This window comes from Chamaea fasciata, unplaced genomic scaffold (genome assembly GCF_029207755.1).
Source record: "Chamaea fasciata isolate MVZ Bird 193981 ecotype frontalis unplaced genomic scaffold, bChaFas1.0.hap1 SCAF_24, whole genome shotgun sequence".
Taxonomy (NCBI): Eukaryota; Metazoa; Chordata; class Aves; order Passeriformes; family Sylviidae; genus Chamaea; species Chamaea fasciata.
Window position 1 is genome coordinate 1,818,777 of NW_027094109.1, and position 24,220 is coordinate 1,842,996.

Below are 24,220 nucleotides of genomic sequence, written 5' to 3' on the forward strand. Positions count from 1 at the left end.
TCCAGAGGCGATGCCAACTTCCAGAGGGGCAGTGATCCTCACTCCTTTCACGGATCCTGGGAACCCCTGCAGGGAAAGCAACCGGCTCTGGCGGTGCTGGCCCCACATAAAGATAATAATCAACTCCTTCAACAACGACGCCAGGAACAAAGGCCTGATGGGAATATCCACAGGGAAAAAGAGCTCAGCACCTCCCCAAACTCCCCCAGAGAAGGAAAAGGATGCGTGGAAGCCTCTGTACGTGTTTGTTTGATTTTATTAGGACCGACACATTCATCGTATGTCACAACGTCACCGATGGATGAGCTCCAGGAAATAAAACCCACCGGCCCCGGCGGCCGCGCGCGGGGCTGGACCAGGAACACGCTGAAAAGGCATAAATGCGTCCTCCCCCACCCCCCTCCCACTCCCTCCCCCTCCCCACCTTCCCCTTCTCACAGCTTTGATTGTATCCATAAGCAATGGGTCGACAACAAAACAAATAAAAAAGAATCATCGTTTTTTTTTCCCAGCTGCCAGGTTGTTCTCACAGAGAGTTTCGGAACTCGATTGAAGAAAAAAAAAGAAAAAGGGGAAAAAAAAGAAAACAGAAAAAAGACAAAAAAAGGGTAAAAAATGAAAATAGAAATGATAAAAAAACCCAAAATTAAAAGAAGAAAAAGAAAGAAAAGGAAAATTATAAAGAAATTAAAAAAAAAAACAGCAAAAAAGGCAAGATCAAAAGATAAAAGAAGAAAAAAGAGGAATAGGAAAAAAAAGAAGAGAAAATGGGAGAAATAAGAGGGGGAAAAAAAGATTAAAAAAGACAAAAAAGAGAAAAGTAAGGAAAAATTAATGAGAATAAAGAAAAAATAAAAAGGCCAGGAATTATTTTAATGTTAAAAAAATAAAATAAAATAAAAGTAGATATGGCAACGCTACTAAGGATGTGGAATACGTCACAGAACCCAAAGTCTTTGCAGGCAACACTGTTTGGAGAGAGGAGAACACTCGATGGTGAAAAAAGTGAAGTTCTAAATTATATACAAGATATCTAAGGGTGGCTTTGAAAAACAGTCCCCGGGCCGGGAGTTGGGGTTTCCCTCGCCGTTATCTATTGCTTATTGAGTCAGATCCAGAGTAACACTTAGAGACGGATGCATCCAAATGAGACACCGTGGAATAAAGGAAAGACCAGACCCTCAGTTTCGGTATGAAAACGCCGTGTGTACGAGCTTGTCCCATGTGGAATGTACCGACAGTCGTCTCGTGGGCCGGGCGCTCTCCTGGCCACGCCGCTCCGGTGGGGAAGCGGCCGGTGCGGCCAGAGCCGGGCCCGGCGCGTGGGGAGCGCCCCGCCAGCCTCTGCGCACCCCGAAACGCGCTCCCAGGCGGAAAAGTCCCCTGTGCCCGGATGTGAACGGACAGGATCCCAGTGAGATGGAAAATGGGGCGGAAAGCCCTGATCCTTATGAAGGACGAGACTCAGTTGTTAAATTTTAAGGGGTACCCGATGGCTTTTTCCAGGCACTCTACCAAAGAGCCGGCAGACAGAAAATCCCTCTCCACTTCCACAAATTTGATGTAGATGGATTTGGGTGAGACACCGGGCTCTACGACGCAGTTCTGAGATAAAAAGGCGTTGATCCCGACCCAATCTTTGCTGAAGGTTTTGGTGTTTGCCTGGAAGTGTAAAAACAGGCACTGCTGGAGAGTCCGGACCTCGGCGATGCCGAGGTAACAGTAGATAATCCGGGCAGATTCCATATCCACCCGAAGGGAGGCCTGCGGGGAGGGGACCTCGAGTTCCCCTGGAGTCTCATTGCCAGGGTCGGGTGCCCGGTGCTCGGCCAGAGGGGAGGGGAGTTTCTCGTGGCACTCCTCATATCCAATGGCATACAGGCCAGGGCTTTTTGGGATCCCTCCCGGTAATAAATACTGCACCACGTTCCCTCCAGTGGGCTTGGAGTGAGCGATGGGAATCCAGTCGATCTCCATGTGCAGCTCCAAGCATCGGGCTTCGCTGATGGTGATCTCCAGGAATTTGTAATAAACATTCTTCCAGTTCATTTTCTGTACTCGGGTCATGATCACCCGACCCTCCGGTTTTTCCGAGTTGAAATACTCCCGGAGCCGCTTGCCGAGGGGCACCTGGGAGCTGATCTCTGCGTAGTGGTAACGGATATCCTCCTTCCAGCGGGTGTTGTACCCAATGCCGAAAATGGCCAGTTTGTTAGAAAGGTGGAGCCTGGAGAAGTCCGTCCAGCTCTGAAACAGCTCCCACTTCAACTGGACCGACTCCAAGATTTGCATAATGTTCTGCATGACGTCGCGCTTCCTGGAAATTAAGAAACAGGGAGAGAAGGATAAAGGCATCAGAGCTGAAAAACTTTCCCAGCGAACGCACCAACCTTCAGAAAACACTAATGCCCATCAGCTTTCTTGCCTGATTTTTCTTAGTACTATATACATTTCTGAGGCAGTTTATAGGTTGTAACAACGCCCTGATGGGGAAATTTTCAATTAATCTTGACAAAACCAAACCAAGCCCAACCCCAGCTCCTCCTGAGATCAAAGCATCTCCAAGGGAGATGAGGAGGGACAGGCTGGACAAACATGTATCTGGAACTGCTGAATAAATACACACTCAACTACTGGGTCTTTACAGTCCTGGGCTTCTGTTGGCACATGGTCCATGAGCTGCATCCTGAACTCACAACTGCCACTCAAAACACTTCTGCCTCATTGTTACCCCCGAATTAATGCCAGGAAATGGGACTGTAATTGTAAAACCCCCAATGGGAGCATGAAGCCACTCCCAAGGGTTCAATCCTGATGCTGTGGTGGAAACATAGCCAAAGGGACCAACCCCCTGGAGCAGAAGATGCTCCCAGACACATCCTGGATGCTGAGGGAAAGACAGCGGCAATCCCCCCAGATAGCCAAAAAAGAAATCCCCATGCTCCCAAAAATCTGCTTTCACTCCCAGCAGCTAGGTTTCAGAAAGGGGTTTACATCAGGAGAGAGCATCCGCGTGCACCTGCAGCGAGCTGGAACAGCTTCCTCCAGGATAAATGAGACCATTAGGGTGTAATTAGCTGGTAGGGAGAACTCCTAATTCGAGGAGTTATTGTCCTATAATCAAAGCTGTAGGAAGATACTGCAACTCATTTGCTAACAGAGAAATCTCTCTTGGTCCAACAAACGGGATGTAAAGGATCTTTCCGTGCAACTCTCCTTCCTTTATCCGTTGTGCCAAACCTGGAAAGCTGAACTGTGGAGGCCACTGCACTCCCAGGAGGATTTTTTTCTCCTTCCACATCCCACCAGGAGGACATACTGTACCAGGCAACACAGGTTTGCTTCTGTGGGGCAAACTTCCCTCCTCCTGCAGGCTCCTCAAGATCACAAACTCCCCAAAACCAGCCCTTCCCAACAGCTTCCCACGGGAGAGCAGCATCAGACTGGTGAGGGACATGAAGGTCTCTAGGAGCAGATACGACACCCACAATCAAGGCTGACTCTGGCAGATGCATCCCTGCCCAATAAATCCCTATGGGGAGTAGGTCTTTTTCCATCATAATGTATATAAGGGTTCAAAGAAAACTGGACTGGGAGCTGCAGAGCCTTCCTGTGGTGCTGGAGAGGCCCCACTTTAGAGCCTTTCATCCCAGAAGACCTGCTTTCATAGGTCTAAATACAAGGCACCTGATTCTGGCAAGGTTCTCCAACTGCTGGATGTCCTGCAGGTGATGGAGGCCTCTGGAGCGGGCTGAGGGCACTGGGCTCAGGACACAGAGCTCTGGTTTGACATATGATGGATGGCTGGTGCACACCATCTGCAAACCTCACCTGTGCTGTCCAAGCCCCCCTGAGCGTTTCTGAGCATCCAGGTTGGGACAGCCCCCTCCTCACAGTGACACTGGCATCACACCCATCACCACCTCATCTGTCTCACCCGTCTTGTAGCACCAAACATGGCAGAAGTTCCCTGAAAAGACCTTCAAAGGCACTTTGGGAAGTGCATTTCCACCACAACTGGAGTGTAACCGAGTTTCTAGAGCACTGAGGAGGGACAGGCTGGACAAGCAGAGCCCTGTCTGTGCCAGGGGTTCTTAAAAATGCTGATTCCATCAGCACCGAAATTCTGATTCCTGAGGAGTCAGTTCCACTACCCGGCAGCAACAGAGAGAAATCCCAGACAAGAAGAATGCGTGTTTACCCCAAACCCACTTCCATTTCCTCAAACATTGTGGCAAAACAGATTTAAAGCTTTGCCATGCTTGGAAAATATCTTTTGGAGGCTTCTGGAAGTGCAAGTTTACCATCTGGGCACAAGGGGGTAGGACAGACAAAGAGACAGGGCAGTGCTGGAGCACAACTCGGTGTCAGCGCTGGCACACACGCTCAACTCCTGACGACAGCTGAGCTCCAGTTATTCCCTTCCCAAGGCAAAGACAGGAGAGCACGGCGTGGGCAGGTTTTCATTCAACAGCTGAGGAACAGAGCGAGGAACTGAAAGCAAAGCCCCCACCTTTATTAAGTGCACTATAAATACTCTGCTCGGTTTAGCTCGGCACAACCCAGAGCCCGAGCTTGGCTGCATTAGTCACTGTGACTGCTCCTGCAGGGAATGGGAATCATTGCATGAGAGCAGAGCTTCTGCAGCAGACAGAGAAGGGCCTTCCACAGGGAACCCAGAGCTTCCAGCACAGAGGAAAACAGGGAAAGACCAACTTTAAGGAGGTTTTTTGCTTCTCAGGTTTAGCATCTTCTCGCATTTGCTGGGACCTGACTTGGCTGAGCTTTGCACTCCCAGGCTGTATCCAGGATCTCGATGACTTAGCCAAGCAAAGGCATCATAAGCAGTAAAAAATTACTTTTATTTAATTATTAATTTCAAATGCAATTTTCATTCATTCAACTATTTAAAATTATTTATTAAACATGTACTTATGTATTTGCTTTATTTATATTGTAAATATGATTCATTTTTCAGGAGGACAGTGGGAGCTGAGCAGAGGGTTTAACCTGTTGTGTGTCTCAGGACAATCTCGCTTTTCAGCTGCAGAAGGTGCCCTAGAGCTGGGTTTTCCCTCATCATCAAACCATCACCTCCCTGCTGGAGTCTGGGACCTGCATTTCTTCCTCCTTGGAAGCTTTTGCAATTCAAATGAGGAAAGACTTGAGACAAGAGTAGGCGCAAATTTGTTCTAAGGCGCTGTTTCCAAAGCAGGCAGACTTCAAAGGGCCCAGAACAGCTGCTTTCAGTGAAGATCCACAAGCTTTCTCTAGTTCATCTTCCCAAAACCGGCAGTGAATCAAACCACTTCTCCAAGTCTCTAAGTAGTATTTCATTTCTCAAAACAGTTTATTTGGAGACAACAGCCAAGGGCAGGCAACAGCAGAGCTGACATAGGGAAGGAGCACCTTGATGGAGGATCAGACATGGACACGGGTTACCTATTGCCCTTTGCTTCCTGTACTGTCAAAAATAAAGTGAAAGGTGGGAAGTCTCTCTGTGTCACAGGTTCAGAACACTTTGGCCTGCAAGGGACCTAAAAAGCTCATCTCATTCCCATCTCTGCCATGGACAAGGACACCTTCCACTAGACCAGGCTGATCCACGCCCTGTCCAGCCTGGCCTTGGGCACTCCCAGGGATCCAGGGACAACCACTGGGCACCCTGTGCCAGGGCCTCATCACCCTCCCAGGGAGGAATTCCTTCCCGGTATCGCATCTGACCCTGTCCTCTGGCTGTGGGAAGGCATTCCCTGTGTCCTGTCCCAAGTCCCTCTCCAGCTCTCCTGGAGCATCTTTAGGCACTGGAAGGGGCTCTGAAGCCTTCTCTCCTCCAGGTAAACACTCCCAGCTTTCCCAGCCTGGCTCCAGAGCAGAGGGCTCTGGCCTTTGCAGCACCTTTACCCCTAGAGAAGCCCATGGCTCTCTCTGTGTCACTTGCAGACACACTGCCTCAGAGGGGGCAGCTGTGCTGTTCCACATTGCTGGGAAGTTCAGAGGAGATGGGAATTCTGCCCTCTGACACGCAGGCAGGTTGTACACTTGCTGTAACTAAAAGCTATCTAAAGGATGCCCACTAAATCCCTAAAGCAGCAGTTGTTCTTTTTTCCTCCCAGGTTTATAACCCACTTTTCCCCAGTCCTTTCAGTGTTTTGGGGCTCCGTTACACCTTATCTTCCTCCAGCCCTCCTCCATCCAACCATATTTATTAACTGGTACTTGGGGAACCTGGTGCAGACGTTCCCTATCCCTTGCTTTCCTCTTTGCTCACATTCACTCCTGTGCCCATAGCACCTGGCTACACGAGCTGATGGCAAAGAACCGCCAGTTATGAGCACAAATATTAACCCAGCCCTGCTCAGTGCAGCGAGTTCCCGGAGCCATCGCTGCGTCGGGTCCTTGGGGATCTGAGGAGACAACGAGACACCAGTGGTGGGATGCAAACAGCTCTTGGCTTTCACACAAACCTGCCCTGTGACCTGCAGCAACGTGCTCGCCTTCCATGTGCTCCTGCTCCGTGACTGATGGAAAGCATGGAATCCAGAGGGATCAGGACAAACTCAGTCAGTGGCCTTGGGGAATCTCATGAGGTTCAACGAGGCCAAGGGCAGGCGCTGCACCTGGATCAGGGCAACCCCAGGATCAATCCAGGCTGGGGATGAAGGGATGGGGAGCAGCTCTGGGAGAAGCACTTGTGGCGCTGGTGGGTGAGAGCTGGACAGGCCCTGGCCCAGAACCGCCCTGTGCTGGGCTGATCCCCCAGCGTGGGCAGCAGGGGAGGGGGGATTCTGCCCCTCTGCCCCCTCAGGGGAGACCCCACCTGCAGAGCTGCCTCCAGCTCGGGGGTCCCAGCACAGGAAGCACCTGGAGCCAGTCCAGAGGGGGCCACAGAGATGCTCCAGGGCCAGAGACCCTCTGCCCTGGAGCCAGGCTGGGAGAGCTGGGGGTGCTCACCTGGAGAGGAGAAGGCTCTGAGGGAAAGCTAGAGAGCAACCTGGGACAAGGGATGGAGGAACAGGACACAGGGAATGGCTTCCCACTGCCAGAGGTCAGGGTAAGATGGGATACTGGGAAAAAATCCTTCCCTGTGAGGGTGGTGAGGCCCTGGCACACAGTGCCAGCTGTGGCTGCCCCTGGATCCCTGCAAGTGCCCAAGGCCAGGTTGGACGGGGCTTGGAGCAAACTGGGATAGTGGAAAATGTCCCTGCCCATGGCAGGGGATGGAGTGAGGTGAGTTTTAAGGTTCCTTCCGACTCAAACCATTCTAGAATTCTGTTTCTCTGTGTCCAAAGGCACACAAGTTTCACCAGGATTTGAATGATTTCTGGAGAAAAATTCTGCTAAAAATCTGCCCTTGACCAAGAAGGCAGATGAACCCATCTTTGAACTAGGCTATCTGCATTTTAAAATGCTGTGCAAAGAGATGAAAGAGTTCGACAACTACTTATCTACTGTGGCTTTTAGATGAAATTTTATTTTTTTAAGATAAAAAATAAATACCCAGCTTATCTTTGTATCAGCTGTGCATCTTCTGACTGCTCTTAACCTACTGAGTCAGAGTTTACAAGTTCCTTCTCCTCACAGACAAGGGGAAAAGCAGCTTTCAGCAAATCTGTGCATTGGAAAATGGTCTGTGCTTCCACTCTGCACGTAGGATGAGTTTATTGCTGGCATGTTTCACAAAATGCCCCAGAGTTCAGACTCCGCTGCATTTTACAGGGAATTTGGGGAGAAAAAATGAACATAAAACTCTGAAAGGTCTCACTTATCAAAATCTAATTCAGCTGTTCATGTACACATTAAAATTTGGAAGAGAAGATTCATGTGGTCCAAGCCTTCACCTCAGAAAATTCAGGATTATCTGCTAAGGAGCTCCTTAAAGGCAAAATTACTCCAGAACAGAACCAAGAAACTGTTCAAGGAGGCAGTAAGAAAGTTTATACCAAAAAAAGCTATTTTTGTCCAGATTGCCCCTGAGCTGTTAAACTGAATTTGCTCCATGTGAAGAAAAAAGTCACCTTTGGCTACATGAATATCCACCTGAAGTGAGGAGTCTGCCAAAGCTACACCACTGCCATGGAAACTTCTCGTTAATTATTTTTTCTTTTAAAAATATTTTTATTTTCTTAAGTTATTTTCAATATATTTCTATTTCTACTCATTTATATTTATGTTACTTTTTTAGAGGATTTTTTTTTTTCATTGACTCACAGTACAAAAAATCTTTGCTCTGTGTGACTCATCAGGGATGTTCTGTTGCTGTTCCCAGTGCTGCTGACCTCCTACCCTACAGCAGCTGATTTTCTGCCACGGAAAACCCCAGTGACACTAAAACCCACTGGTGTGGGAGCTCCTGTGTGGAACCCCGAAGGATCTGTGAGCCTGGGCTTACTCCCACTGCAGACAGGTCCACAACCACCCCTAAAGGCTGGCAGAAAGCAGCCCTGGACAGAGTAAACACAGCACAATTCCTTTCATTTTTGGGAATGCTCTGTGTTATTGTTGGAGAGGCAAGGGAGAGCCGCATGCTCAAAGCATTCAAAAGGCTCCAGTGTTTGTTAGATTAAACCCAGCCAAAAGGTTACAAGTAAGGTCTGGAAAGTTATAAAAAGGGAAATCAGAGACTCCCAAGCTTTGGCATGCCTTCCCTCCAAAGAAGGGAGCTGTTCTTAGGGATTCTATCCGTGGTTTAAGTCCTCACATCCATGTAGTAAGTCTCGTTTTCTTTACTGAATGGCAAAGCCAAGGAGAAACAGAGTTGTGAAGCTTTTCAGCTGTTCTGAGGTAATGGGAATAATGCATAAAGCAGATTCAACTGTATGAATAGTCTTGCACAATGTATTTATAATTATAAACAGAAGTTTCAAATATCCTCCCCTCCTGCACAACATCCCCAGGGAAATACATTCCAGGGTAAAACATTCATAAATTACTTACTGCGTGTCTTCTGAAGATTCTTGTTTTATCTTTAATGTTCTTTTCGTGGTAGGCATTTCATCTGAAAGGTAAAATTCCAACACATAATTAGATTTTAAATAATGTTCTTAGGGCTTTTTTTTTTTTTTTAAGAGGTTGAAATTAAATAAAAAATAAATCTGAGTTGCTTCCTAAGCCAGGCAGTCTGCTGGAGTTCTGCATGAGACAGCTCCAGCTCCTACACCCGCTGTAATTGATTGGGTTTTTCTTTAACTTGGAAGAGATACGGCCAGTTATGATCTGAATCTCTCTCTGCAAGTGCAAAACCTTTCAGGCTCCAATCCTTCCTATTAAATCACACATTGACACAATTGCAAACTACATAGTTTCAAGGAAAAAAAAAAAAAGAAAAAGCAACTCTGCTTCTAATTGCACATTTGAAGAGGAAGCGGCAGCAGAACTGCATCTGTGCTCAATTCAGGAGCTGTGTGCCAAGTGCTTTGCTCACAACTTCTGAGTGTGAAGGGCATCGTCAGCCCAAGCGCACGAAAATGTCCCCGAAACTGGTGACGAACCAGGAGATCCCAGCTTGACTCACCATAACCAGCCACACCAGACAGAATTAGCCATCATTTACATACGTTTTGTAACGTTTTCTTCTCCCCACTGTTTCTCTCCCACATATTTCTGACTTTTAAATCCCCCAGGGAAGGAGTCTGAGGATCAGGAATGCGGTTAACAGCCAACTTGCAAATTTTAACATTAAACTGCGATCTAAGGCTCTTTCAAAGCATCCTGACTCACCAGTCCCCCAAACACAGATGTGTACAGACACCTGACTGCATCTCCTCTCCCTCTTTCATCCTACAAACGGGAAAAAAGCCTTTGTACAATTCACCTTCTTCACCTGCGTCTCCACTGGATCTGATCAACCTAAAGATTCTGCAGTGACAAAAACCCTGCTCAGGCAAGGGAGGAACACACACCCATGAGAGCAGCAGCTTGAGAGAAATACGCCTCAAGAAACTCACTTCTCCCCAGAACTGCTCGGACTGGAGTGTGTTTTCTATCAAGGATGTGGTACCCTGATCTGTCTAAAAAAGTTCCAAAAGCCATGGGTAACAATTAAACCTCCAAATTTATTAAAATACTGACTTTTAGGTAGAGACAGCAATACTTTGGGCAAGAAAAGCACGTGGAGGAGTTGAGTTTCAGTCTCAAACTTCGAGTGTGAGCTTGCTTGCTATTTTTTCAGTTCAAATAGGCCACACCTCTGGATATAAATATATTGACATGTTTAATATTAATATATCAAGGTGTTTAATATTAATATATCAAGGTAAATAAGAAAGAGCAACGTTTTTTACAGTTGCTGGTGCTGCCAGCAGCAGGCTGAAGCCTTGTTCACAATTTAAGCAAATGGTACTTGAGTGGCAACACCCAGGTACCACCGAAAGGGAAAATATCTCCCAAATCCCATGAGGGAAAGTAAAACTGAGAGTGAAAGGAGACACAGGGAAGGTGCCACCTCCACTGTTTCTGGTCAAACAGCTCTTCTTCTCTCCAGTCCTCATCCTGAAGTACTTCAAGAAGTACTTGGTTTCCCCCCCACGGCTTGCTTTTGATTAATTGAGGAATTTCTGTCTCTTTTCTCCCCAAGGACGTGTTTAGCACTGTGAGCACATTCTGTCTGAGAGGTGAAAGCTGGTACAGAGATATGTGTGTGCCAGACAGCGAGCACAGGTACAATCCAAGGATGGAGATGTGCCAAGACGGGATTTCTTACCCAATTCCTGCTCGCCGGTCTGGTAGCAGTGAAGATCCTGACTGTGGTTTCCCCAGTCCTCCTGAGAGTATTCCTCCATCGTGCTGCCATCCGACTCCAGCTCCTGGTACAAGCCACTGCTGTTGATGAGGACGGGCTGGCAGGGCTGGGAGTCCCATCCTCCCTGCCCAAACACCTGCTCCAGCTGTTCAAACGTGTAGCTGCTTTTCCTCTTGCCAACGCCGTGCTCCTTCACGCGGCTGTAGCACCTGCGGAGGGTCTGAGAGAGACAAGCAGCTCAGTCAGGCAGAGGGTGTGGGGCTGGACGAGCACACAGGCACTCACACACAGTCACAAAGGCAGAGTTTAGGGCTTTGGGGGTTATTTCTGTTGGTCATATTTGCCCCACGCTCATGAGCAATGCTCCCAAATTAATCTACACCCACCAGGAAGCATCGTGTACATATCCGACATTCCCGCTTAGCGTTAACATCTATGACACAGGACAAGTCGTGTAGCAGCTACAGATTCCTCAGATTTAACTTGAGTGATTTATTCTCTTTCTCACTTAAAAAAAAAAAAAAAAAATAAAATCCCTGGATCTCCTATGGATGCAGGGAAAAAATAAAACAAAAATACCAAGAGCCCCCCAGTCAGAGACACCAATCAGCCAGGAAAATGCACACCTAATACAAGGAGGAGAAAGCAGAGCTGGTGTTGTGCCCACAGCTTGGAGAGGGGGAAGCAGGGGGGAGAGAGAAAGGAAAACAGAAAGATTTCCCCCAAAAGCAAAGACAGTCCAACCTTCCTTACTTTGGTAAGAAGACACAAGGTACAAAATGAATATGCCTAAGCTATTCAGCTAGGAAAATATTTATTACTTACATATTTTTTGCATTCCTTACTAACTCACTCTGTCTCTTGTGAAGCTGCTGAAATTTAAAAGAGGTCAAATCAATAACGCTCCCAGTTCCCAGACTTTGATATCAAGTATCAAGTAAGTAACAGCACTGAGGTGGCTCGGTGTGAGCAGCCTCTCAAACAGAGCTGCGGCAGAACCTCCCACACCGGTGCCAAAGCCTCATCCAGTTCTGGTGACCCCTCTGACATCTCACATCAAGGGCTAAGCCACTTCACTGCTGCTGGATAAGCCAATGGATGGTTCCAAAACGTGGTTCCAATCCATGTTTTCCCCCTCGTCTGGAGCAAAAGACAACTACTTGGGGGTAAAAAAACTAAAGCTTTCTACACAACCCTCAATGGGGTTTTAATTCTACCACTGCTCTGATTTTGAAAGACAATGATATTCCCCAGGTTTGCTGGGTCTTGGGTATTTTTTCAGAATGGTAAACTGCTAGAAAACATTACCTTTTTTTAGAAATTAAATTTACCAGATTGCTGAGGTTCTGACTTGAATGGCAAAGCTGTCTCTGGAATTCATGAGAGGCATTAATTTGGGAAGGACTAGTCCTGTCACCTTGCTTTCTGCAGGAGGACTGTAATGGACATATCATTACAAAAACTACTTGGTTTTTTTTCCCCCCAAAGAAAGGAACTTTTAAAACTCCAGAAAGCTGGAACCTACCTAATGCTCCTCACACACAGGTTTAACAGCATCAGCAGCAAAGGGATACATTTCTAACCAGTTTCCTCCTGAGATTCAGAGCCCTGGGGGCAGAAGCAAAACCGCTAAGCAGCCAAGTCAGTATTACTCTGCTGTTTTAAACAAAAACACACGAAAATAACACAAAATAAAAAATGACCCATATAAACACACAGGCAGCAACAGGCATGAGTTATTCCACGGTTTAAGGTGGAACCCTTCCCACTTTTGCCGTAACTACCTCAGGGTAAACAGGCAGATCCTCTTTGGATGGACACCAGCACATTTCCACTTTCTGTCTGTGAGCAGGGTGGAAAACAACCTGCTACGGCAACCTAGAACCAAAACCCAGCCTAGAAACCTGTTGGCATTCACTGGTGCAAAGAGGGTTCCCTCAGGTTGGGGCATAGATACATTTGGCTGTTAGAATTCAGCTTTCTCACTCCAGTTTCTCTCCTTTCAGCTCAAATCTCACTGACCGATAAGGGCAAAGTCATTTCGCTTCCAGACTCTTTCTAAAATCCACCCAAGTTCGATTTTTTTAAAAATGTATTTCCCAAACCCCAGTTCCTGTACCTGCCCCAGCTTATCCATAGGAGTTAAACATGGATTTAGAGCCTCCAGCTGAATTTATTAGCAGCCTTCAAGCGAAACAAACTGTTTCCAAAGCATCCCTACGCTCGGCCAAGCCCTCTGGGAATGCCCGACACCCTCAGCCACTCTATTTTCACACCCTATTTTCAGCATGTGCTTCAAACATCTCTCCCCACCAATGGGGTCACAGAGGATCCCACACTAGGTAGCAGCCTAGTAGTAATTAATTATTTCAGTCAGGCTGCAATCTGGCTTATTTTACTATCAAAATAATTTAGCAGCAAGTCAATGCAGACTAGTAGGAAAACTAAAGGGAGCAACACAGGAAGGGGGATGAAAATAAATGAGCAATAGTGTGACTGCTCCTTACCCTTAAAGGTCAGGACCCAGATGCTCACCTGGCTGTGTTACCTCCACTTCTGGAAGCAGATATCCTAAAATTTGAGGGAGATAATCTCAAATACAGGGCTTTCCAAAGCACCAAAAGGCCTGTGGCTAAGCAGTTGGTGACTCTTTGGTCTTGTGTGCTGGAGAATCAAGACTCCTGCTAGCTCTTTCTTCTTGGAGGCTCTCCCCAGTGTCTCCAACAGGCAGTCCCTACAACTTCTCCTGATGTTCCCTCCAAATACCACGAGTAAGCCTTGTTTCATGTAAGCCCACAGGCTTCTTTTCTTCAGAGAGCCTGGTAAGACCTAAATAATTGCTCAGACCTCAGGAAACCTGGACATTTTATAATCCTTAACCCTCCTCTCACCAGGTTATTCTGATCTCCGGGATCTAAGATCTGTTTTTTTCTTACGCACCTCCTCTACTCCTCCCGGTGTCCAGCTCAACTCCTGCTCCGTGGTTCCTGAAGTGCACATACACATATTGATACAGATACAGAAAGCAGGAAATTTAGGACAAGTAACTGAAAACAGACCTGATCACTGCCCAGTGACTGCTCAGACTGGAAGAGACCGAGGCTTTTGCTTATTGTTCTGCAACACTGCCTGCAACACGAACACACATTATCCCCGCTTAATTTATAGTTAGGAAAACCAAAGGAGGAGACAGTCACAAAGCTCAATGTGGATTTTCTCACCATTTCTAACTCACGAGTCCTCATCTCTACAAGTGAAGCCACCGAAGAACCTGGAGCTCTGCAGGAACTGCAGGATGAGGATGAGAAAAACCTTTAGGGAGGCTGCAGACATGGTCCTCCTTCCGGCAAAAAAATAAGATGAGGGAGAACCAGACCACAGCAAACTTTTTATATATAACCTGAGGTTATCCAGCATGGAATTCCAGATCCCTGATCTGAGACATGCTCTTGCTCAGGGAGAAGCTATGGGCTCTGCAGAGCAGTTTGGTGGCCTGTGGCTGTGCCCACATTCATCTGTTTAAGCTGATTCATTGATAGCAGCCTAAAGAGGTCCTGATGTCCCAGAGCACCACTTAGCACAACACTCAGCTTCAAAGATGCTCTTTTACTTAATGGAGAGGAGCTCTCAGCTTGATATCCTGAAATAAGAACAGCAGTGCCCAACAGCTCCCTCCCTCATCATGCCAGGATACTCACAGGAAACACAAGATGAAACTACACTGGGACAAAAGAAACAGCTTTTGAAGCCTGGAGTGGTTGCAGGGGACAGTGAAAGGGCTTGAAGCCTCCATTTTTAAGTTCCTGGGAGCAGAAGGTAACAAATCTGTGCAACAGCTTCAGCTCATGAACTTTTAGGTTAAAAGCTATGTGCAAAGCAGGAGAACACAAGGCTTACATGGGTTATGCCCCATTTCGGTGGTTTATCAAAAATAACATGAGAAGAGCAGCACCTCAAACTCTTGGGAGAGCCACACACCACTGCAGAAAGGCAGCTGATGACATCAATGCACCTCCAGCATGAGGATCCAAACAGGAATACCCCTCTGCAGAACGAGAGCCCAGCGCTCAAACAGGCCCCCAAGAGCTCAGGGTCAGTCCCAGGAGCTGCCACAGCCCAGTCTGCAAAGGCTCCAGCCCCACAGCTGGCTGCACATCTGCCTGAGCACAGCCCTGGGGACACAGCCCTGGGGACACGACAGCTGTAGCAGTGAGTTACTCCCTACATCAAAGAGCAAGGCCTTGGTTGTATCCTGATTTACCCAAACACACAAGGACTTCCTGAAGGATTTGGCTCCAGTACGGTAGAAAAGTGATGGGAATGCCCTGAGGGGAGAAGGGTTGGGGGGTAAATATAGGCAAGTTGATTGTCTTGACTGAGGTAAGAGCCAGAGCTCTCTTGGGACAACAAAGAAGCAAAGTCACCCTGGCAGCACAGGCAGGGGGATATCAGTTGAGGCAGGGCAGACACGGGTTTTTGTTAGGGAGAGCTGGAACTGAACAAAAACTCACTGCCAATTTCTAAACCACAATTAAATACAATAATAATAATAATAATAATAATAATAATAATAATAATAATAATAATAATAAAGCTCTTGCCTGGACGGGAATTATTAACAGAAGCTCCACAGAAAATTGCAGAGGTCAGCCCCCATGAGACAAGACTTTGCCAGCAGCCAAGAGCGAACGAAGCTGGGGTTTACCAGGCTGTGTCCCACCAGGGTGAGGAAACCAGTGACGTGTGGTGCTGTGACAACAGACCCCACAGTCTCAAATCCACAGCCTGGGAAGATGCTCCATTGGTTGCTGCTATCAGAACGCTGAGGATACTCAGACCCCTCTTAGGGGTTTGTTGCTAATGGAGCCAGACCCCTAGAGAGGAGACTCCAGCAGTGCCTGCAGAAAGGCTGGCAGCTGGGCACCTCTGCCTCTTGATGCTCTGAGCTCCTGGTTTTCTTAAGCCAGCACTGGATGGAAAGAATAGGAATGAACTTGTTAGAGCTTGAGAAGGCAGAGAAACACAACCCTCCTCCAGACCCACCAAGCCAACGACTTTGGAAAGAGCTCAGATGTAGGGAAGGTCCTCCACACGGAGCTCAGCTTGCAGAGACCACCGAATCACAGATTATCCTGAGCTGGAAGGGACCCACAAGGATCATCCAGTCCAACTCCTGCCCTGCCCAGACACTTCCTGAAGCTCTTGCAGGGTCAGGGCCATCACCATTCCCTGGGAAGCCTGTGTAGGTACCCAACCACCCTCTGGGGAAAGAACCTTTTCCTGATATCCAGCCTAACTGGACGAGATGCCTGAGTAAGGTTCAACCTGCTCCTGGCATGACCCATTCAAACATTACTTTGGAGCAATGAAAGCCACACCAGAGTAGGTCACCTTGCCTTCAGAAACCAGCGTATTCCAAAAATCAAACTGGAAGTTTCATGCTGTGATCAGGACAAACATCATTACACCACTCACAAAAATGGACTTTGAAGGAAAACCCAAACTGCAGCAGCCCGGATGAAAAGAGGTCTGAGATGTACACCAGAAGTCACATCTGTGCAAGCCTCCAGAGACCACAGACTCAAATCCCTGCAGGTCCTCACTCTCAAGTGAATGGAATGATACCACAAGCCCATCCAGCAGAGGGAGAGCAGCACAAATCATTCCACGGGTGGGAGGGAAAACTCCAAGCTGAAAACTCCAAACTTCAGTGAAGCTCATTTTGGAAACTCTCCAAAATGAGCTTCCCTGAAGTGGCAAAAAGCACCAACATGGGCAGCAGCACAGGGGAAATGGCTTGTGTAGTTCAGAACCCTGAAACACCTGACATCCAACAGTGTCCCAGCCGTGGGTGATCCTGTGGTCTCTAGAGGAAGGTCCACACCGCTCCAATCGTGTGAAAACACTACCAGGGAGACCAATCTCTAAATCTGTGGGAAAAGATGAAATTAAAATACAAAAGTGGCTTGAACCCAAGTTTTCACCACTAGTGGGGAAAGGTTTGGTAACAGGTGAGACCACAGCAGTCCAGAAAGCATTGTCTGCTTGGCCCCCAAATTTACACGCTCAGCAAGGGGGAGGTAAGCAGGGATCTGCCCTGTGACAGCGCTTGAAGCACAGTGCAAGAATCAGAAGAGGTTTTAACATCTTCTCAAGTCCTCCATAGTCAGAGAGCACTACAGGAAAAAAAGCACTGTGCCCAATCTAGGATTTAATGTGCACAAATCTCCCTAAATGAAATTTAATGCTCAAGTTTTGCAAATCTGTCCTCCTGCAATGAGTTCCTGACCATCAACTGCTCCTGTCTCAACAAGATAATCCCCCAGCTCCCTGTGGGAATCATTCCAACCATGGAATGAGCAGTGGATGGCCCAGCTACACAAAAAGGATCGGACCACAGGATTATAGACACACAACATGGCTGCAGAAGCCACTGGATCCTAAAGACACTCGTCCTGCATGTGCAATTCAGGCCAGATTGTTACCAGCACATCAGCACTCTGCAAATAGCCTGGCTGAGAGCAAATCCAAGAGGGTTCATTCCACATGACACTCATATCCCAGAAATGCTCCTCTGCCACAGCCCCAGAAAGGACTGAAACAATTAAATTTGCTCTTTGTCACTGAAGGGTTTATTTTTCCCAGCTATAAATGTCAACAAAAAAGTTGCTCCCACCTACTGGAGCAGGTGAGATCCTTCAGTGAGAAGCTGGGCTGCTGGGAAGGATTCAAGGAATGGCAAGAAGCAGCCCAGCCTGGAAAACCCAGCACATCTGAATCTATTTAAGCCAAGGGAAGAACGGGAGGTAACTTCAACACCTCTACACACCAGAGCCCAGGGAGTTAACGGCATGGGGAGCTGGGACTGAGATAAACTCAAGGTAAAGATAAACCACATTCAAAGGAAATAGAAACTCAGAATCATGGAATTGGTTTGGAAGTGACCTTAAAGCTCATCTTGTTCCAACCCTCCTGTCCTGGACAGGGACACCTTTCACTATCCCAGGTTGCTCCAAGCCCTGTCCAGCCTGACCCCGGACACTTCCAGCCACAGCTTCTCTGGGCCCCCTGTGCCAGGACCTCCCCACCCTCACAGGGAACAATTTTTTTCTAATATCCAATCTAGCCCTGCCCAGTCACTGGGAAGACATTCCCACTTGTCCTGCCACTCCAGGCCCTTGTAGAAAGTCTCTCTCCAATCTTCTTGTCAGCTCAAATCAAAGGCAAAGTTGCTCAGAAGGTGGATGGTTGGCTGGTCGCTATGAAATGCACCAATGCTCCATCATTTGACATCTTCGAATCACAAAGACAACCACTCCACCCGTTGGACCCAAGGATGGAATTCTGGCTGAAATCCTCTAACATCCAGCAGCTCACACTAGATCACAGCAAGGATTGCTTCCCAGACAGCTTTGCTGGAGCAGCTTTTCCTGCCTGAAAAAACAACTCCAAGCAAGATTTACAAACAGACTGTTTACATCACAGAGCAGCTAAAACCACAGCCTCGTTACAAACAAGCCCCCGCCACCATCAGCGTTTGTTGCCTAAAGCAAGAAATACCAACAGCTGATAGTCAGGTGTGGTTTCCCACCCCTTCCCATTTCATGTGGGTTTGCGGCACTCCCGTCTAGGCTTTGTTCTTTCCGAGCACTGAACCAGCATCTTCAAGGTATCTATCTTCCTTTTGAAAAACAAATTAGTTTTGTGGTCAACCACAACCCAGCCAAAACCTCCAGTCACCCATCTGGGGGGAGGAGGAGGTTGCTACACACAGGAAAACCATCAGCAGAACTGGATTGGCAGTGATACTTGGGAATTCCTGCAGTCAGGAGTTAAGATGTTGGAACTGCTTCTCTTCGAATCAATGGGTTGGCACTGACCCTGGGAAAGGCAAAATAAAAGCAGACCTCAAATTTCTGCAGTAGCTGAAGAAATGACATTTTATAAATGCCTCCAAATTAGTTTTAACAGCAACTCCTAAGAAGGGATTTGTCTCTACTGGGGAAAGACTCTCCAGAGGATTTCCAGCCCTGAAATGCTCTCTCAGCCCAACTGAGCCATGTGCCATCAGGAGGACGAGTGTTTGATTCCACCTTCCATACAGATGCAAGCAAGGGAAGCAGAAAATCTCCCATGGGTTTTAAAAGAGGTCTAAAATCTGGAATTGAAGAAACAACTGGAGCCCATCATTTCAAGAACATTCCTTTAAAACAAAACAAGACTTTGCTGCCTGAAAATCAAAACCCCTTGACTCGCACAGCTCCAACTGCAGCACCTGAGCGTTCCCAGAGCATCCTGTCACTGCAGCCACTGGGGTGGCTGGAAGAGGAACAAATGATGAAGTTCCAGCACACCTATGGAACATGTTCCATGACCCCATTGTGATCTCCAAGCTGTGTGGCCTTCACACACAGCTTCCCAGCACAAGGCAAGGGCTCGTTTTCCCATGTTGAAATTCCCAGCAAACCTCCTGCTGCTTGGTTGAAACAGCATTGCCCGGTGCAGGGCACAGGATCCTGGCAAGGCTGGAAAGGGTTTGGCCAAAAACTCCATCACCTGCCTTAAAATCCCAGCTCTAAGGTCAAACCTGAAAACAAAAAGCTCTCCATGTGCTGCTGTGGGAAGGTGATGAGTTTCAGGACAGAAAACCAGGCTAAATCCTTGTTCAGGAACATAGGGAATAGGAAAGGGCTGGATGAAAAGAACAGAGTGTGTCACTGAACAAGCAAGAATTAAGGACAGAACATGACTTGTCAGGATGAGGATGCTATGGCACACAATGCAGCTTTTCTGGGAATGCAACAGGCAGGAATCAAGATGTTCCATTCTTCCTGCAGCTCCCAACTGCACAGCTCCCCAACCCACCTACCTCAGAGCCACCAAGTGGGATTCAAGGTCTCTTTACAAAGGAAAAGCTGCTGGAACAGTTACATGTGAATCCCTAAATTTGAAACAGACCTTCCCAGAGCGGCTCCAATCCGACAGCAGCAGCCTTGTTCCAGCTGCTGATGTGCAGAAAAGCACAAGCAGATGGTAAGAGACAGGCAAAAATCTGCAGCAGGACCTTTCTGCACACCCTGTTTGAATTAACAGAGAATGCATCCATGCCATACAACTGCAAAACCCTCTGCCTACAAGTTGACTTGTCCCTTTCCAGCTCAACTGGCTGTTGAGACTCACGATTTGGCTGTGTCCAGGGAATGCAGGTGATCCCAAGGAAAGCAGTGTGGCATCCTTACCTAAAATTCATTTAAAAACCAGCTGAACCTGGAATGTTTGAAGCACCATTTATGATCCAGCAGCAAAGCCTCGAGCTTCTGTCCTCTGATGGGCATTAAGTATCCTACAAAATCATGGAAACCCAGAACATTTTGGGTAATAAATGGAACAAGGCAGCCACGTGTTCCTTCACCACCATCTCCACAGTCCTGTTTTCAATGTGGAGGATTCCAAAGCCTGTGCCCTCCTCTTGTTCCTGCAGCATGTGACAGTCCTCCTGCTCCATCTCAGAGAAGACTCCATGCATGACCCCTCCACATCCAGAAGTGACTTTTGTTTGTGGTGGACCATTGACGTGTCAAGCAGCCAATCCTGCCTGGGATCTGACAAAAACTGGGACTTTAGGGTTGGCAACAGCTACCACAACTACCTCAGTAATCCCTGTAACAAGAAAATTCTTGACACCCAGGAGATCTTGGAGCTTTCAACAAGCACTCATTTCCCAGCAAGTCCAGGCCAAACCCCACTGAGAGCCCAAAGGCTTCAGAAAAGGCACATTTCTGCTGCTCCAGATGACTCTGCTAAGGAAGGTCCTCACTGTGGGGATCCAGGAGATGCAAAGTTCGGGTGTGTGGAGCCAGAGACAGCAGCATTCAGTTAGCTGGCTGTTCCTGTCCTGCACACAGCCTGACAAGAGGCCAGGCTGTGCACAGAACACTGAGGGATGGAACACAGATAACTCCCTCCCAGCTGGGCATTGAAGGAGAGCCCACCCCAGTGTTCTGCAACCTAGAAACATCTAACAGGTCTGTCAGGAGCTGCTCTCGGGGATAAATATCAGCCTTGAGCTCTTTTACTGCTGTTTGATGGGTGGTTTCTTCCAAGCTTGAACATTTCAGAGACAAAGATGAGTTCAAGCCTCACTTGTGAAGGGCAAGTGGGAGAATCCTCAGCTGCAAGGAGCTCAAACTGCTGGGAGTCACCAAGATGCTCCATCCAACAGCACCACTGAAACCCAAAGAGCCAGTTCTGGGCTGCTCTAACAGCGAGATGACACCTGACAACCTGCCAGCATCCCCCAAAACTGGGGCTGGGGGCCTCGACAGCCACTGCACTGACTCTCATCACAGCTCATAGCCACTGCCCAAAGCCAAACCACCTCGAGGAACTTTTCCATCATGCAACTGCCTGTGGCAAAGCTCACGGGTTTGCGTAAGAGCTGATTCAGCACCTTGAAAGCCACCAGGAAAATGAGGGACTCCAAGAGGGTTTGCAGCGCAGCAACGCTCCTCTCCAAAAATATTTGGGTGTGTTCAAGGGAAAAAGGTCCCTGAGCAGCATTTCCACAGACATGAGAAAAACACATTGAGAACTCAAAACTTCCATAGAAAGTGGGTTTGTTTTGACTCTCTATTTCCAGGACAGGCTGTTCTAACCAACAGGGATCAAAGTGGAAATCTCTCACTCTCAGGCACTCCTGATGCCGCAGCATCCCTTACTCCATGTATTTTCCAAATTAAAGGCAGCCCAGGTGTGCACACCTGGACAGCCCCAGCCCAGCTTGGCCAGCAGGTATTTTTAAGGGATTGGAAGAGAAAGGGAGAACCAACCAACAACAACAACTGGGCCCCAGCAACAACAACACGTTCATTTTTCACTCCATCACCATTTGAAGTGGCTACAGGAGCCTGATGGGTCAGGAAAGGAGAAATCAGAGCCTAGAGGGAGATCAGAGCTGTAATTCATCCTCCCAAACATCATCCACATTTACCAACTCAAAACCCCACAGCGAGTCCCACATCATCCAAACATCTCCTCTCTGTAAAAGCAGGATGCACAAAGCCACAGCTCCCAAACCAGGAGCCAAACTCAGCCCCTTTTTTTCCCAGGGAATGATGGCACTGGAAAGACCCCTCTGGAAAATGCAGCCCATGGGGCTGTTTATCAATTACTCAAGAGGTCTGTGAAGCCACAGCACGTTCCTGTGGAGCCAGGGGAGGCATCAGACCATAAAACAACTCCACGGCAAAGGACAGAGCCAGGAGTGCACAAGAGCAACCGGAGCTACCCCTTGTTACTGGGGGAACTGGGAGCCCCGTTTTCCCAAGGGAGCAGCCAGTGCCAGCCCCTCACGGACAGGGGATGCTGGAGGACACAGGAGGGGACAGAGCCAACCACAGCACCCACAACACTCGGGACCAAAGCAGCAAACCCAGGGGATGTGGTGGTCCAAAACCCCGGGGGAAACATCCTGGGTCTCCCATGAGGAGACACAAACAGCTGGGATGGGATGCCGTGTCCCTCCCCACTCGGCACCAGGGGATGCTGCCACAGCCCACCCACAGGAGAGGAACTGAACCCGTGGGATGCAGTGCCCGTGTCCCAAAGGTGCTGCGGGAGCAAGGCAGGCACCCAGAGGACGCGGCACCCAGGAGACACCAGAGGAACCGCGGGAGCCAGGCGGCTGAGCCAGGGAACGAGACACCCCGCACCCAGGGCAAGGGCTGCGCTCAGACCCGGGGACAACCGTGCAAACGGCAGAGAATCTCCAGAAAACTGCAGCACGGAGACCCCGAAAGGGCAAACCCTGGGGACACGGTGGCCCCAAAGCCCGGGCCAAAGGACAGGCTGAGCCAGGAGGAGCCCACAGCCAGCGCCAAAGGACGCTCAGGACAGATCCCGAAGGAACCGAACTGCCGGGACACGGCGCCCCGGAGCAGAGAATGCTCAGGAGAAACCTCCCCGGAGCAGCGACCCCAGACCGCCCCAGGAGCTCCCCCACCCGCGGGCGGCGGCCGAGCACGGGGAGCCCCGGCCCCCCTCCCGCCCAGCCCTGCCGGGGTACCTTGATGCGCTCCCGGCACTGGGACGGGGTGCGCTCGTAGCCCAGCTCGGCCAGGGCGCGGGAGACGCGCTCGTACATGGCGGGCCCGGGCGCTTTGCTGCCGAACACGGTGCCCGCACCCTCCAGCTGCTGGTACCGCGCCTCCACCAGCCGCTCATTGCCCCACACGGCGATCAGCGCGTTGGTCTCCGCCGGCGTCCAGGACATCCCGCGGCAGGCGGCGGCCGCGGCGGCGGCGGCGGCGCCGCCGGGTGAGAAGGAGACGGAGGGCGAGGCCCCGCCGCGGGCGCCCAGCGCGGCCCCGCCGGCCGCCGGCCCCGCGCCCAAGGGGGAGGCGCCGCTGGGCGTGGAGGGGTCGGACAGGCTGGGGTTGCCGTCGCTGAGCGCGCCCGGTGAGCCCGGCGACAGCACCTCCATCTTGGGGACGCGGAGCGGTGGCTCGGCCGGCGGGAGCTGCGAGGAGCCGCAGGGCGCCGCCATGATGGGGGTGCGCACCGAGCGGGCGGAAGTGGCGCGACGGCCCGGGGGCGGGACTTCCGGCAGCCCCGGGGCGGGGCGCATGGCGGGGCGGGACCGTGCCGGAGGGGCGGGACCGTGACGCGCGGATGGGGCGTGGCCAGAGGAGGCGTGGCCATAGCAAGAAGGGCGTGTGGCCGCGAAATGGGGGCGTGGTCAGCGGTGGGCAAGGGGCGGGGGCGCAGTGGGCGCGGTCAGTAAATGGGTGGTGTGTGTGCAGTGAGTGGGCGTGGTCTATGGTGGGCGTGGTCCGTAGCCTCAGCACCACCCCGATGTGGGCGTGGCTCTGTGGTGGGCGGGGCCCCCACCGGGCAGGGTCCCCTCAGATCTCTGAGGGCAGGGACCCTTCAACTCTTCCCTCTCACCGCCCGGGGACTGCCTTGGCCCGAGGACCCCAGACGTGCGGCCGAACATCCCAAAAGTGAGGTTTAGCATCCCTAACCTTGAGGCAGAGCATTCCCATCGTACTGGAGCTGAGCTCGCCCCGCCGGACCAAACACTTGCCCCCTGTCTCTGGTGTGGAGCACCCATGAAGTCTGGGCTTCCAGAACTCCCAAACGTCGTTACTGAGCATCCCCCAAGGACTGAGGCTGATTCCGGGGGGGCGGGGAGCTCTCTTTTCCCCACCGCTTGCTGCCCCCGGCCCTGGTGCCTCTGAAACCCCGGGACCCCAATTAACGGTGACCGTGATTGATGAGCCAGGGCGCAGCTCGCGGGGGGTGGGGGGGACACCCCAGCTGCGCCCCAACTCTTCGTTAGGCCAAGACTAACGAGCATCGGGGAGATTCCACCTCTCCAGACCCCCTTAGAAGCCCCCCCCCCATCCAAGGGGGGTGGTTAGAGAGGTCCTATGGGACCCCTGGCCGGATTGGTTAATTAAACGCTTTAATTAGGGCCGT

The 24,220-nt window shown here is 49.8% G+C and overlaps 1 protein-coding gene across 5 annotated transcripts; it reads right to left on the reverse strand.

Moving 5' to 3' along the window:
- Window positions 1–424: 424 nt before the first annotated feature.
- Window positions 425–23,285, reverse strand: MSANTD2 (Myb/SANT DNA binding domain containing 2). Of its 5 annotated transcripts, none has more exons than XM_066203679.1 (4): window positions 22,806–23,285; window positions 10,703–10,961; window positions 8,938–8,998; window positions 425–2,317 (listed from the first exon to the last, which is right to left on the reverse strand). In XM_066203679.1, the coding sequence occupies exons 1-4, from the start codon at window positions 23,283–23,285 to the stop codon at window positions 1,465–1,467; spliced, it is 1,653 nt and encodes a 550-aa protein (XP_066059776.1). In that variant the 3' UTR covers window positions 425–1,464. The 5 variants fall into 5 exon arrangements, with proteins under 5 accessions (XP_066059776.1, XP_066059777.1, XP_066059778.1 ...); XM_066203680.1 differs by lacking the exon at window positions 425–2,317 and adding an exon at window positions 4,899–5,409; XM_066203681.1 differs by lacking the exon at window positions 425–2,317 and adding an exon at window positions 5,409–5,464.
- Between the last annotated feature and the right edge of the window lie 935 nt (window positions 23,286–24,220).